This window comes from Thunnus albacares, chromosome 23 (assembly GCF_914725855.1).
Source record: "Thunnus albacares chromosome 23, fThuAlb1.1, whole genome shotgun sequence".
NCBI lineage: Eukaryota > Metazoa > Chordata > Actinopteri > Scombriformes > Scombridae > Thunnus > Thunnus albacares.
In genome coordinates, this window is record NC_058128.1 from 1,952,320 (window position 1) to 1,969,049 (window position 16,730).

The 16,730-nt window shown below is 40.3% G+C and overlaps 1 protein-coding gene across 6 annotated transcripts in view; it reads left to right on the plus strand.

The window, feature by feature from the left end:
* The first annotated feature begins 1,943 nt into the window (after nt 1-1,943).
* phf21b (PHD finger protein 21B) overlaps nt 1,944-16,730 on the plus strand; it is a 108,112-nt gene continuing 93,325 nt past the window's right edge. For 2 of the 6 annotated variants that reach the window (XM_044343333.1, XM_044343335.1), the window contains exons 1-2: nt 1,946-2,421; nt 3,095-3,160. In XM_044343333.1, coding sequence (XP_044199268.1) covers nt 2,368-2,421; nt 3,095-3,160 — 120 coding nt within the window. In that variant the 5' untranslated portion in view covers nt 1,946-2,367. Of the gene's footprint in view, nt 2,422-2,446; nt 2,845-3,094; nt 3,161-16,730 lie in introns of those variants that run through there. The other 4 variants (XM_044343334.1, XM_044343336.1, XM_044343337.1 and 1 more) reach the window with 4 other exon arrangements.

Sequence of the window (16,730 nt, forward strand, 5' to 3'; positions counted from 1 at the left end):
AGTCATTACAAACTGTGTCATTACATGCTGTGCAGTTGAACATTATTCAAACCTATAGATCTCTATTTTAAATTACATTGGTGATTCAAATGGATGAACATTGTCAAAATTGGTCTAAAAGGATGCAGAAGACATAATGTAAAATATTTACATTTGATTGACTGGTGCAACCATGTAAAACGTGGCGTCTGCAGTTTTAATATTTCACACAGTGTAAACTGGAGCAAGCTGGTACAGAACATACTGAACGTGATATCATCAGACAGCTCCCTGCGTCGAACAAAAAGGGGGGAAATCGTATGTAAATAATGTTTACATGTAATTCGGTGAACTCGCTGTCGTTGTGAACTGATTAAAACACAAGACAACATCTGAAACATGAGTCAAATATATAAATAACTTACACATAACGTAAAAGTTTTAAACAACCAGCAGCTCCAGAGGTCTGTTGGAGAGTTACAGTCGAATTTTTCATTCCTCTAAAGACTAAAAGCAGATTCTCATCTACACAACAATCACGATGGAGACTGTGCAGACACAAATGCAAATCACACTCATATATTCTGGGAATGTAAGAAAATGAAAAGATTTTGGGGCTGTGTTGAAAGTGATATTAGGTATTGTATTTAGGTAACAGCACAATCTGGGGATCAATAGGCTATCTTAGAGCCCTGATAGCAGCAACTAAGAACACAATTAGAAGGCAATGGAACAAAGTGGGTGCTGGAGGTTGTTCTCTTATCTTCTGTTTTTTGATTATGCACCACAACACCACAGCAAATTCTTTGTATGTGCAAACCTACTTGGCAATAAACCTGTTTCTGATTGAAGAGATTGTAAAAGATCACACAAAACCAAAAGACAGAGATATTGTGGGTTGTATCAGTATATTATTTACCTTACTGGCACTATACATGAGGTTCTTTTTGTATTAAAGTTATGAGAAACAACAAAATATAAGTTAAAAATGAAATGTAATGGAACAGAGGTATAAAATAGCATGAAATGGATAAGTAGCCACCTAAAACTACACATAAGTACTTGAATAATACTTTCCACTATTTGAAAATAGTTGGACTGTTTTCCAGCCTACAGTAGATTAACGAGGGGTCACAGATTAAAAACCTTTGCTGCTCCAACCATTTCTTTCTTCTGGATTTTCTCTAAATGTTTCTGCACTATTTCTTGTGAAAAAATAGATATTATAGTTGTTAGGCCTCTCATGTCTACACTGAGGTCATAACCTGTGATGAAGGGTCATAAGTGTAGAAACTGAATTAGGAGAGACATAAAGTGTTATGTGACCAGTGTTTAAGTTGTATGATTTGAATCCCCATAAATGTGATGCACTTATTATTATTTATTTTCTTTGGGGTTTTTTGCTGTTAAGTTACTAAAGCAGTGTACTTATTGTGAAAGGAAATATGACTATTTCACTGAAAATGATAAATAAAAGCTCAAATTAGAGCTGGTATTCTGCCTCCTCATATTGAAACGAGTTGATTCACTGCTTTAGAAGAAGAAAGTCAAATTTGTTTTTTTTTTACTGCCTGTTGTTTCATAAGTTTCATGATATTTTGTTCAATGACATAAAGAATACAAGTGAGTTGCTGGATATCAATGACTCAGAGACTGAAATGGTTGTTTGAAGAAGAGACATTTAAATTGGCAAAGAAAACCTTGTACCAGTAAGAAGTGGATGATTAATCTGGATGTTTCCTATTGTTGTTATTATTACTAGTAGTGGTATGATTATTATTATTATTATATTTGCTTTGTTATGTTTTTTGTTCTTTTGCTCGTTTTTTTCTGTTGTTTTGTGGATTTAGTGTTATGAAATACTAGTAAAATATACATATATACAAAATAAAAAAGAAATACTCCTCTCTGAGCTCTAAGTAGTTGTGCTCCCCGGGCTCACTGCGCATGCTCAGTCTGTGGGGGGGTTCTGCTCTCTCTGCTCCATCCGGGAACTTCAGAATTACCATTGACAGCCGAAGCGCAACTTTTCCCCAGGCAAAGTGAAATCAAGCCGCGGACTCGGACAAAATATAGTCCCCGTTTTTCAACTTAAAATTATCGAAAGAAAAGCCAGCCCGCTCCCCCACCGCACCCCTCGACGCTCGGCCGTAATCTGGAGAGGACCCGTCCGGGGCCTGAGCTCTTTCTGCCGGGTTTGGAGCACTTTTTTAAGACGGGCGGAAAGTGGGTGATGAGTCCTAGCCTGTAAAAAGAAGCGAGAACTTGCTTTGCAGCCTGAGTAGTTCTTCTTTCAATTGTTATTGTCGCTTTAAAAAATCTTTAATTCACTTAAACTTCGTCTCGGCCGCGTCGAAAGTGGGAGAAAAGTGCTTTTCTAGTCGGAACATGGAACTACAAGGCCTGCAAGAGGCGTTGAAAGTAGAAATCCAATGTCATCAGGTAAATGAAACATCGTGTTATTCTACGCTTATTGGTGTTGTGAGCAAGTGAGAGCAGGAGGGGAGAAAATGTGAAGGGATGAGAGGTTAAAACACTCCGACAGACAGGGGAGAACTATGCGACATGTCTGCTGGCGACACAACGTCCACTTCTGTCTGATTAAATGCACTTTTCGCTGCACTTTTTGGCTAATTGTCGTCGGTGTTTTCTCTCCGAGCAACAAGAATTTGGAGATAATGCGGCGCTGCTGCTGTGAGGCGAGCAGGACGCGACCTGAATATTTATGAGGTGCAAGAAACTGATCATCATCACCGCTTTGTTCCTCCCTTACACACCAAACTTGAGACACTTTTTTTGTAAAAATCCCATTTCGCTGCTCACATCGTTTACAAACTAGTTGCACAGATGAAGCAGGACCCACAGGTAAAAGCTTAATATTCTCCTCAAAGCTTCTCAGCTACGATCCGGGCTGTGAGGAAACTTTATCAGCATAAATCTTCTTTTTTTTAATCATCACAACCAGTCATTTTCCAGCAGCTCATCGTGACTTTGCTTTAAAAAAAAACCCTGTTTAAATATATGATGTGAAGTTTCATTGTTGTGTCTAAAAAAAAAAAAAGAAAGAAAAGGAAAATGGTGATTTTACACTGCCAATGTTTTGTTCATTTTGTAGGATGGAGAGCTTAAGAGACAGCTGCACGACAGGCAAACAAGAATAACAGCTCTAAGCGATAAACAAGTAAGATCTAATATTAATATGTTTCATCTGTCAGGCTTTATTTAAGGGTTGTTTGGTCATTTCTGTGCCCATTGTGGAAGCTTTTCTCCTGGTACAACTCGCCATAACAACGTGCTTGGTTGAAAAGTGGACTATTATATTAACCCCCCTCCCTCCACCACCCCGGTGTATTGTGTCCTGCCAGGCCGGGCAGCTCGCTCCTTCGCCCGGCTTCACCCCGCTTCTTGTCTCGGCACTCAAAGTTGTGTAATGTTGAAAAATTTTAGCGTCCATTTTGAGTAGGTCGACATGTTTCTGGAGAGTAAACGTTAGAGGCTAATGATGGTAGCAGCTCAGCTAACTACCCGGCTCACACTTTGTGAAGTTTTGTCGGTTAATTTAAACGTTAAACGACAGTTTCGAGTCGCTTTTTAACGTCTTTTCCACCCCGGTTTTGTTACTTTATACTTAGTCTGCTGGTATTATTTCTTCTCGGTCACATGACCCTCAGCGGTGCATTTGATTCGCCCACGATTACGCTTTCACTTTTCCACTATCTTCACGGCTCCTATGTGTCTTATATTAACTTTAAAAAACCAGCAGAAGACAGGTGTTTTGTTTTGTTTTGAGGCTGTGGATGTGTAGTCGGTTATCCGGGTAGCAGATGCTGGAGAGCGGCGTCGGCAGCGTTCAGCACCGCGGCCAGCTCCTCCTGCACCGCCCCGCCGGTCGGTCCCAGCCCGACAGCAGCGCACACAACTTCCCCACATTAGCAAAGAAGAAGAAGAATTCAATGAAAATAGGTCGATAATTTATTCAGCCACCCGCTGCTGTTGTGTTTTATTTGAATTGTTAGAGGCCTGTTTTCCCTCTGCTTGACTTTAATCGACCCTTTTTCCTGTGGAATGCAGTTTTTGAAGCACTTAGAGCTTGATTTTTGTTGCAGTTTAAACCGATCAAACTTGCTGTTATATGTGTGTGTGTGTATAAAGCCACATATGAGACATAGCATCATCCTCAATCTGAATCCTTGTTGTTTGTGTGTGTTTTTTATTTTATTTATTTTTTTTATTTTCCTCTCTCCTTCTTCTTCTTCTTCTCCTGTCAGTTTGGTAGTGGAAGCTTCCATTTTGAGAGAGAAGGGGGTGGTTTCTTCCCCCCTCTAACATGGAGAGGAAAAAAAAGTCTGCAGAGTTTCGTGCAGGAGGAGGAGGAGGAGGAGGAGGAGGAGGAGGAGGGGGGGATGGGCCCCATTCATGCCTAACATTACCATTTTGATTGCTTTGATGCTGTTTTTGGTTGGAGGTTGGAGGGGGGGGAGGGGTGGCAGGGAAGAGAGAGAGAGAGAGAGAGAGAGAGAGAGAGAAAGCCCAGTCAGCACTGCACAGCGATGTTTTTAATCACTACACACCACTGATTTCCTTCTTTTTTAGCTGCAAAATGTGACCTTTACTTTTTCTTCCGCACATATATGAACCGCTGCTCTCCTCCTCCTTAAACGAGCCTTGAATTATATATAAACACAGGAATGATTTAATGATGATCTTAGCTAAAAAAAAAAAAACTAAGCACACTTTAAGGCTCTGTCAACATTTACAATGCCCCCCGAAATAAACTCGGCTTGAACTTTAAGCCGCTTCAAGGCCGCACAGAGCGAGTATTTATCAGTTGGAGGCAGATATAATTAGATAAACCGCACAAGTATTTATTGAGAATATTTCTCCCTGGCTTGATTAAAGCCTGGAGGTCATTTCATGGTCACAGTTTGAAGGCCTGTAGATGGACTAACCAGCAGAAGGATTCAGTTTTGGAGTTGGAGCTTCAGCGTCCATGTTGTGTGTGTGTGTGTGTGTGTGTGTGTGAGAGAGAACACGTTTTAATAACACCCTGTTTTGCTCCAGAAAACAGCGAGTGTTTATCAGAGGAGGGGAACAGGCTGCTCTCTGGAGTTGACGGATGTAAATGCAAATGAAGAGTGATTAGAAAATAAAAATAACTGGAGAGAACATGCAGAAAAGATGGGATGGATTCTTGAGTTTGACTGCATTTTCATTCCCCTCCTCGTGTGTGTGTGTGTATGTATATATATATATATATATAGATTCAGTATCAATGTCTCTCCCCTTTTTAAGAAATCTAAATCAACTACCTTTATCCTCGATGGTGTTTTTGGCCCTTGAAGAAGAATGGATTCATTGATTCTTTCTCATTCTGCTCCACTTGCTCTCCGTTGCATCATGGCACCGGTTTTTACTGACTTGTCAGGTAGAGAGAAGTTGTTTTTGTTCCTTTCTAAGACAGCTCTGCTCAATTCACATTCACATTTTATTTCTTACAGCAGATCATCATTGATCAGGGTGTTTTGCAGCTTCTGGACAAGAAGGACGAGTTCTTCAAAATGTGTCTTAAACCAACAATCAGGAGCCTAAATGAGCATTAAAGCTGTTTTTTCTTGCTGTAATCATTCCTCCTGTTCAAACTGACCATTAGAAGATCCCTTCATAATGACCTTACAATGTATTTCAAAGTTTATCTGAAGCTAATATGAAGCTTCAGTGTCCAAATGAGTCAAATCAAGTAGATATCTTTCAACGTTACAGTCTTTTTAGTGCCAAAGTTCCTCTTTTTGTTACTTTTGTTACAGATATCCACTTGATATGACTAACTCAGACTGATGAAGCTGAATAGAAGCTTCACACAGACTTTTCAATTTTGGCCTCCATCACTTCCATGAAAGCACATTTGAAGGATCTTTTTAATATCCAGTATGAACAGGAGGAATGATTACAGACACCTGACTGCTGGTTTATAGACACACTCGTCTGCACAACCCTGAAAACGTTTATTTCTTTTAATGGTTCGGTTGTTTCTGGTCTTGAGAAGTCTTACGTTCAACTTGAAACAGCTTCATCTACTTGACTTGAAAGGTTTCCAGCGCCAGTAGTACAAGGCAGCATCTGTAACCATGGATACCGCTGCTGCTCACACATTCACAGCGTGTAAAGCTCATTAAGGCTGTATTTAAAGTTTCACATCCAAACACGGACGGTATTATTTTAAGTAAGTGTGCACATGTGATGGCGAGCGAGAGGAAGTAGCGCTCACTGATATGAGAGCGGTGTGATGAAGGAGAGAAGAGGAGGACACAGATGTTAGCTGACGTTAGCCGCCAGCAGCTGCTTTTTTTTATGTGGGGGTTTGTTTCACCTGCTACTACGGCGTCTGTGATTGGATGATGTGGAGGAAGAGGCGGGCTCAGAGACAGGGGTCAGAGTTCAGAGTCTGCTCACTTCTAATGAGGGAATGTCGTGTTTGTGGACGGATCTGTTTTTTAAAGGTCATAAATGACTAATATTGTGACACACAAGAAACGAAAACATCTGTAAGTAGTGACATCACACATCTGACTGGATGATGAGATGTACCGGTTCAGGGTTGATTTATTTTTTTTTAAGAAGAAAATGACCAAATTCTCTGATTCCAGCTTCTTAAATGTGAATATTTTCTGGTTTCTTGACAGTAAACTGACGTCATGTTGGACTTTAGGAAACTTCGATCCTCATTTTTCACCATTTTCACCAAACAACTAATCGATTTACAGAGAAAATAACGAACAGATTAATGCTTAATGAAAATAATAGTCAGTTGAACAGAGCGATCTGCAGCTGCTACTGATGATTATTTTCATTATCAGTTAATCTGCAGATTATTTTCTCCATTAATGGTTTATGAAGTGTAGAAGTCGTCTTCAAATGTCTCGTTTTGTGCGACCGACAGTCCAAAAAACCCCAAAGATTCGGTTCACAATGATGTAAAACACAGAAACCTGTAAATCTTCTCCTCTGAGAAGTTGGAACTTTCACATTTTTTTGGGGAATTTTTGCTTGAAAAATGTCTGAAACAACCGTTTAGATTATCAAAAGTTGATTCATTTTCTGTTGATCGACTGATTAATTGTTTACAACTCTAAAGTTTGATCACGTTTGACCCAAAACAGGATGTGATGTCACGGTTCAGGCGCGGTTATAACTATTTTCACAATTGATTGGTTCCAGCTTCTCAAACATGAATATTTTCTGGTTTCTTTAGTACTAAAATGTCTAAAAGATATTATTCAACAGCCTTTTGACAGAAGATACTTGATGGTTTTTTTGATGAATCAGCTGGTTGTTTAGTATTTAGGAAGGTAAATACTCGTCTTTGTTTGTTCAGGTGACATTAAAGCTGCTGTAACTGGTGCAGAATCTGTTTCCAGTCCAGTTAAAAACCATTTAAAGTCTTTTTTTTTTTTCTGCACTAATTTCCTTTTTTTGCACAAACATTAGTCAGTGTGGGTCAACGGTCGGCCCGCGCTGCTAGAACCACTCTGTGTTATACATCAGCTCTGCTCAGTAATTGGACATTTGAGAGGCTGGAGAAGCTGTTGGACGTCTCTGGTGGGAGGCAGGGAGGCCGGCGCTCCATCCATCCATCCATCCATCCATCCATCCATCCATCCATCCATCCATCCATCCACCCATCCATCCATCCACCCATCCATCCATCCATCCATCCATCCATCCATCCACCGCCCTCCTCCTGCTGGCCCGGGGCTACAGATTTCTGGGAGTGGTGGTCACATTCACCCCTCTGTAGGGTTTTTTTTTTTCCTCACACGGAGACCGAACTTTCCCAGCAACTCCGACCAAACTCGGGCTAATCCCACGATGGCTCATTACAGGCTCCTGCAGCGCTGATTAAACCCGGGGAAGGTTTAGGGATTTCTGCTGGACTAACTGGTGGTTTTAACAGAGCGGACTGGTGTAAAGGACCGAGAGTTCCCTCCAGGCTCAACCACAGCTTCTCCTTTTCTGAGGCCGATCTATACGTTTAAACAGCTTCCTCCTGTTTTATCTTTCTTTTGTCTCTGAACACTGAAGGAAGTCTTAACGAGATAATAACCTGCACGGCGTCAGAGTTCAGCGCCAAACACTTATTCTGACGCTGAAACTATTTGTAGAACCATTAATCATCATTTTTCAAGCAAAAACACCAAATAATCTCTAGTTCCAGCCTCTAAATTGTGAGTTTTTTTTGTCTTTTTTGTCTGATGTGATTGTAAAGTGAATATTTTGGGGTTTTTGGGTGATGAAATGAAGTCTACCTTCAAACTGGAAGGTGTTAAAATGATCTGACAGATCAATGATAAAGGTGATCAACTTTGTTTTTCAAGCAAAGATGCCAAAAAAAAAATCTCCTTTTCCAGCTTCTAAATTGTGAGTTTTTATTGCTTTTCTTGGTCTTATGTGATTCTAAAGTGTCGGTTGGACAAATTGAGAGATCATCTTGGGCTTTTTTTGGGCATTTCTCACTATTTTCTGACATTTTCTTTAGAGCATTATAGAGAAATCGCTGCCAGATTGACCCAGATTGAGATTGATGCCAGTGTGTTTTTTTGAGTTTTGTGGTACGTTCACATTGGAAATATGACAAAAACAAAACGCACCTTCAACCCTGGAAAAAGTGTTAAAATGATCTCACAGTGCACCGCACAGCAGAAAGTCTTAGAGGACTGAAACGATCTGTCGAGCAACACGACATTAATCAGCGACTATTAAGCTTCTCAAATGGGAAGCTTGGCTGCTTTTCCTTGTCTTACATCACAGTAAATAAAATATCTTTTGGGTTGTGGATTGTTGCTCAGAACAAACAAGACATTTGAAGACGTCACATTAGATAAAAAACCGACGAATCAACGGGCGGATTAATCGATGGTGAAACTAATCATTAGTTGCAGCTCTAATCAAGTATAATTGAGGTACTTTTACTTGAGTATTTACATTTTATACTACTTTATACTTCTAAATATTACAACACTCTCCAGTTGAAGTCCAGAGCTTTCCACCTCATCACATGGTCTTCATCAGCAGATAGATGCTCAGTCGTCCCAAAGCTGTTGACGTTCAAACTGTTTGCTCAAAATTCAAAGCCGACACGGACGAGAATAAACGGAAAACACCACCGTTTTCCCCGCATTTGATGATGAAGACCATGCGATATGATTTAAAGCCCTGCGACAAGTAAAATAAGGGGCCTTGAGTCTGCTGTTTTTGAGAATTAACTGTTAAATAGTATTTTTTTTTTGTGTGTGTGTGTGTGTGTGCTTCACTTCACGCGTCGCACTTTATCTTAAAGATGTCACCACGTAAACACTTCCTGTAGCTCTCTGATTGGTCGAACACACGTCTGACTGTAGATCATCTGCAGACAGACACGAGTGTGTACGTCGACGCCGACTAAAAGGAGCGAACACATATCAGCCTCCGAGGACTATAAATCTGCTCTCTTTTTGTCCTCCTGCACTCGAGGCTGCAGAGAGCCGTCCCGCTTTTTATTATTTTTTTATTTTTTTTGTTTGCAGACTGGTTTTAATCATTACTGCGAGGCACGTTCGGCTTTAATTAAGAGCAACATGGCAGGAAACCCTGCGATGACTCTTCCTGAGGGAGGGCAGCGCTGTCTGTCTGCCTGCCAGCCAGCTTCACTTTTTTTTCCTGTTACCACGTGCCCTCAGATCTGCTTGTTAACACCAGTGAAAATGTGTTTTTTTTTGTTTTTTTTTAAAGTTAAAAAGGTCATTCTGGCTTCAAATGAGGTTAAAACTGTTTCCAGCAGCCATGAGGAGATCACCAGGGTGTCCACATCGATGTTTTCAGTCGTATTATCTTCACTCGGTTTCCTGCAGTTTGTCTGAAAATGCCTGGAAGGAAAAGTAGCTTTAAAGGGACAGTCTGACATTTTAGGAAATCCTACAAGTTTGAAAATGTTTGAGGCTACTAGCATAGAGAGCCGAGGTGGAACCAGAACTTTAAAGGCTCTGGTCCAGATGAAAGAAAAACCTTGTTGACGTTTGTCGTAACTGACAACGTGTCTCGCTTCTCGGGGGGGTTTCTGGAAAAAAAAAAAACATCTAATGTTGTTTTTAGCAGCTTCCTTTTTTAATGAACATCATTTCCCATAAGTCCTAGAGGTCTGAGGGCTGAACGTCACGGCTCGACAGAGGAGGAGCGAGTCGAGGGCGGCGGCGGCGAGTCGAGACACGTCTGTAATCATAACAGCAGCACAGATAGAAAGTCTTTCCACAGCTCAGATTACAGCTGCAAACAGCGACGGTGATGCAGGAGGAAGCACAGCGGAGGTTTATGGAAATGGAGGAAACTGAGTTTGTAGTTCTTTTGATGGGAGCTGTAGTTTTTTTTTGTTGTTTTTTTTTTTTTCCCTGTTGTTTAACTTTGTTAAAATGTCTGACAGCGGCTGCTGTAGTGGAGCCGAGCACTCTGAGAACATGGAGAGGAACAATAACACTGCAATCTCTGACCAAACTGTCTGCTGGCTCAAGTTGCATTCTGGGTAATGTAGGTGCCAGGAAGGAACGATATCTAAAAAACTGTCCATCATGAGTCTTATACAGAGATACGTCTGTTAATCTATTTTAATAAGTTCAGTAAGTTCCTTTTAATAAAACATAATCTCTCCTTCTTCCTGTTTCTTGTCGGCTTTTAAAGTTGTGGAGTTTTAAACAAACAGAACTTGTGTTTAAATTCACCAAAACTCATCGTGTGAAACCTTGTGATCTTGATCCTAAAACATCTGCAGAACTATTTTAAATCCTGCATTGTTTACATCCATGTTTACCGGCTTTCAGTCTTCTTCTTCTCTGACCTTTTTGTTGGTGCTTTGCTGCGTTTCTCGGCGTGTTAACGCGCCACCTGTAGCTCAGAGGGACGGTGTGAAAAAACAGCAAAGTAGAAGCGGTTTTGATTCAATCAGTGAATGCCTCCTCCGTGTTTTTAATATGTTCTTTGAGACTTTGAGACAACATCTTCTGTTATTGTTTCAACTATTTTAGGTTTATAAGACAGGAGCAGATAGCAACTTGAAAAACTGCACGTTTTATTTATTTTTTCAGTATTTTTTGGGGCATTTTAAAGCTTTATTAGGGACAATAGAGAGAAAGTCTCAGGCTGGAATCGTCCCATAAGCCAAAGAGGCTCTCAGCACATTTAGTTTTGATCGTATGTTTATATGCAGAGCAACTTTTTGGGGTTTTTTCTAAGAAGAATCCTGCGTAGGTGAACAGGTTGCAGAGCTGAAACCTGGCGTTCCTCCTGCTAACCAGGTCCCGGTGGTTTGTATCCTCCCTCCTGCAGTCGTGGATCTGTGTGTGTGTGTGTGTGTGTGTGTGTGTGTGTGTGTGTGTGTGTGTGTGTGTGTGTGTGTGTGTGTGTGTGTGTGTGTGTGTGTGTGTGTGTGTGTGTGTGTGTGTGTGTGTGTGTGTGTGACGGCTCCTTATTACCGAACAGCAAACAGCCATTTCCAGGGAGCCACAGAAAAAGTGCTGATGTAGCTCGGCTGGCAGGCGGAGGGACCTGCGATGAATTAACCCGTGTTGACTGCCGCCGCCGCTGCTGCCGCCGCCGCCGCCGCCGCCGCCGCTGCTGTTTCTCTCTCCGAAGCACTCGCTCATCTTTCTTCACGCAGCAACAGGAAGAAAGTCATAATTCAGCTTCGACAGAACGAGTCAGAACATAAATCACACATTCATCATAAAAAGATTTACATATAATGTCTATTTTTCATATAATTGTGCGTCAGTGTGTCCTCACACTTGTTTAGCACGTCCTCTAGTAGCGCTGCAACTAATGATTACTCCACTATTGATTAATCTGTTTGTCGGAGCAACAGTCTAACTCAAAAAATAAAGTCAATATTTTGAAATAAAGTTGTAATTTTATTGGAAAAAAAAAAAAGAATAAAGTACTTTCTGAGAAGTTATGACATGAAAATAAATGAAAGTATCTTGAATAAACGTCAACACTGGCTCTAAAAATACAGTCTGAAACTGGACAAACATTTAGATTTGAGAGGAATCAACATTTAATTAACAGACATTTGTAAAGTAAATATGTTGCAGGTGGTGTCTCTTCTTCTCTAATCCCCCTGTGGTCACCTGAGTGTGACTGGCAGCTACAGTACAGAAGCCCCGAAGGGACAAAAATAAAGTACAAACTGTACATAAAACACAACAGAGTATCTTCATGTCTCTGCTGCAGTCACACTACGGATCACTTCCCTCATATCGATTTCACCAACTTTCATTCTTCACTCCACAAAAACCAGTTTCCCCCAAAAACCAAACTCTCTCTCTCATTATTATTTCCTCTGGGATCAGCTCCAAACTCCACAAATAAAGCGAGTGCTGTTGTGGAACAGGAGGAAGTGATGAAATTTAATGACTTTTCCTTCTTTTTGTGTACCTGCTGCTGTTTGCAGGGACTGTAACTCTGCTGCTGAACGAGCCGGAGGGAAGACTCCTGATTACCTCCCATCTCATGATCTCTGTCATCCATCTGCTTCCAAACAATGAAGCTACAGCTAACAGCGTAGCAGACACACCAACACTGCATGATGGGATACGTAGTTACTGTAGTGACATTAATAAGCATCCATACTTCTGCTCTGGGTTGTAAAATCTGAGCAACTCGTCATCTTAACAAATATTAAATAATTTAGAGTCTGTTTATCTGCATCAAAGGTACAAGAATAAGCCATGACATGTACGATGATGTCATGACATGAAATATTACAGTAAAAGCAGGTTTTATTAACAGGAGATTAATTAGAAGCTGGAATTCTAAACTGAAAACAGATTTGTGTATCAGAACTTTGTTTTTTCTTCTTTCCTCTCCCATTAATCATCTCACCACCCCTCAGATTTATCTGCTGACCCTTTGGAGGGGCCCCGACCCCTAGGTTGGGAACCACTGGACTAAACTAGCTAACTGTATATAAAGTAGTGTAAACTAGCTCCACCTCCAGCAGCTACAACAGTAACATGCTGCTCTAACACTGATGCTTCACTATTAATAATCTAATGATGTCACTTGTAAAACATTATTCTTATTATTACTTAATATTATTATTCTTATATTATTACATATATTACTTACACTTTATATATCACAACTTAATTCTCTTAAGTGGCTTTTTTCTTGTAATATTTTCATTTGTAAAATTATGTCTTGTAATTTGACTTTTTTCTAGTAATATAACTTTTTGAAATTACGACTGTATTGACATCGTGACTTTATGATACTACAACTTTTTCTTGTAAAACTCAAAAAATACTACTTTTTTTCTCATATTTACGTTTTTCTCGTAAGTGATTACTGTTTTTTGGTAAAATTAATACATATTCTCAATATATTATGACTTAATTCTCATGAATTTTGCTTTTCTGTTGCACAATTATGTCTTTTATCTCGTGATTTGACTTTGACTCTATTTTACTAGAAATTACGACTGTATTACTCTCAAAACCTCAGATGTTTTTTTTCTGTAATACTCCGTCACAGTTGTAGCGGTGCTTATTTTTCCTACAGTAGTGATTATATGCAGGATAATTATAACAAACATTCTCAGAAGCAGCAGCAGCAGCATGCAGCATGACATCAGGTGTAGAAGTAAAGGCGACGACGTGCCCTCCGTGTTTAGGATGTGACTTCATTAGGAACATTTCCTCTTTTCTTGTGCTGAGAGTGTCGGAGGTGGCAGGTGGAAACATCCTTCAGCTCAGTCAGACTGTCTTGTTTTCCCTTCAGGGAATGAGAGAGTCATGTACCAGAGTGCTGCAGAGCTCGGATTATCCTACTCAAAAAGCCGTGAAAATTGCTGTAATAATTCAAAAATTGCCTCCCTGCATCTTGCACAGAGCCTCTTCTTCTTCTTCTTCTTCCTCCTCTTCTTCTTTTTTTTTCTGTAAGATTTGTTTGTGTAGCGCAGACAAAGTGCTACTGTGGCTGAGTAATTTGCATGTTTTGTTTGTGAGTGCAATCTCCTGCCCTTTATGGCCATGGTATTTTCAGCACAAGTCCATATCATTGCTCAATTTCACACAGACCTGAAGTTAATTGTCGCAGTTTCACGGACATCAATGTGTTTTCACTGTCAGTAGACGCAGCACCCCGTTTCCTCTTGCACTCAAATACCATCCACACGCTGCTTTAGGGGGAGGAAAGTTGAAGTCAATTATATTGGCAAATTTGGTATTTGCAAAGTTCAACCTGATGCTAGTCTGTGGAAGTATCTCAGTATCACGGATGTATCTTCTGATATTTATTGAGGTGTGAGGTTCACTGGATGTACAGATATAACAGATATCTGAGCTGCAGGCTGTGATGCTGACTGATCAGATCACACAAGACGGTTTAATTTTGACAAAAGTAATGAAACAATCTTCCTCTAATTAATTGAAAAGTTGAATTCATGAGCAATTAAACACAGTTTTACTTGGTCTGGTATGACCAGTATCTTTATGGTGGCTAATGTTAGCAACCTTAAAGGGCACATATTCAGCTTTTTGTGGTTTTCTGATTTATATCCTGTTCTGATGTCGGATGTTAAACATGATCAAAGTTCCAAAACTTGAGGTGAACGTACGTAGAAATGCTGCCTGCAAGTCAGAAGTCAGGGCTTCAACCTGCTGTGAACGCTTCGTTTGCAAAGTTACCGCTACTTCCTCCTTGTGATGACGTCAGATTGTTGCACATGCCCACAAACGGCCATCTGTCCTGTAGCCTTGGTTGCTAAGGTGGTTGCTAAGGTGTTTCCATGTGTCGTTCACGTTGTCTAACATGTACGGATGGATTTGAGAAGTTGACATTTGGAGTAAAGTTTGTTTACGTAGCCTCCGGGGGCGGAGGAAGCTTCCTGAAAGCTGACCAATCAGAACAGACTGGGCTCATCAGGAGGGCGGAGCTAAAACGGCCTGTTTCAGACAGAGGCTGAACTGAGGGGCTGCATAAAGGACCAGTAGAAGATAAATAAGGAGTTTTTAACTGGAAATCATGCAAAGATATTCCAGTAGAGCCCCAGAATATGAATATAGAGCAGGAAATATGCAGAATACTTCCTCTTTAGCAGATAAAGCCAACAACTCCTCTATACTTGTGCCACCGTTACATTACATTTTCATGTTTTTCCATTTATCTCTCTCGTTGCAGCTCTGTGTGCAGCACTTTGTATTGTGGGACGTCATGAATGTGTTTCGCAATGTGCAAGTAAATCTTCTTCTTTTTAGTTGAATTATGAGGTTTGTATTATTTAATGAAGTCGAGCAGGAGATGAACAAACGTATCTCTCTGTATAAACAGTCAGGAGCAGCAGCAGCAGCAGCACATGGCGGCCTGCGCGAGGTCGCTTCATCTCTGCTGTCACATCTGAATGGCTTCAGTCTGTCGGCTGCACAGCCGGCGGAGTGATGAGCTGGAGGGGACAAAAGCTGCTCTGATTCGTTTTCTCAGTCTTCCTCATTCACAAGCCTCACCCTTAATGAACTTCCTCACATTTTGTCACCTCGGTATCGTAGCAACACGTTTTATCACAGTCCAGTCACCTGGCTGTTCGTCTTCTTCTATTCTTGTAAGAAGCCAGTCACCGTCTTCCTCTCTGACCTTCAGAGGAACATAACAGGAAGAACGTCGGCTTCTGTTGAGGATTCTCTGTTTTTTTAATCTGATGATATAATGTTTGGGAAAGTTGTGTCGAGGGTTAAAAGATAAATCCAGTAAGACAAATGTGTGTTTGTTGTCATTTATATACGGTTCACATTCAGTCATTTCCTGCTTCTTTCCACCCACTCGTATCGTCCACGTCTCCGCCGTCCAGCTGACTGACACGATGAGTAAACGTCTTTTTCCGACGAGGCGAACGATGAGACACGAGTGGATTCCTTGACACGGAAGCGAGTTGTGTACGCGAGCGCTTTCATGCATAACAGATTACAGTTCGGCTCAGGTGTGAGTCACCACTTATCTGTCAATCAGGAGACAACAGCGGACGGAGCTTTTCCTGTTTTTATCCAAGTCGTTGGGTCTTATTAACCTCTTAAAGTCACATATTTCTGCTTTGTATGTTTTTTTTTTTTTTTAAGGCTGCATCATTTTGGAAAGTTTTCCTCCAAAATTCAGCCATATTTAGTATCTTTAGTTACTTTAAAGTTAGATTAAGGCGTGAATCTGATTTAACAAACAAACAATACAGATAATATTTGATTTGTCCTTCTTCACACAATGTCAGTGAGTGTATTTATTGGTAAATTGTGGCTGTAGTTCAAATCTTTAGGCAAAATAGTTATAAACATTGCAAATGAGAGTAATAGAACCTGACCTATATTCAATATTCTCTGAATTTTAGGTTAATACAGATATGTTGACGTCAGCACATTACGTTGGTTAATAAAAAGAAACTGCAGTTCAAAACCGCTGTAAGAAAACGGATTAAGAATTTGAAATGTAACGTTGTGTTAGTCAACGGTAACAGAAAATGTAACTATCAACGTATCGCTCATAAATCAGGAACACATCACGTTGTTTATGTTTATCATCGTTCTGATTTTTAAACAAAAGTGTAATCGTTTGCATTTTTAGACATTTTTTGGTCTTTTTATTTCAGTTTTAGTTTTATAAATTTAATGTGTAGTATTCTTATAGTTGATATTTGCTGTTTACAGTTGTTTTTACAGTATCTGCTGCAATATTTCAATCATAATTTT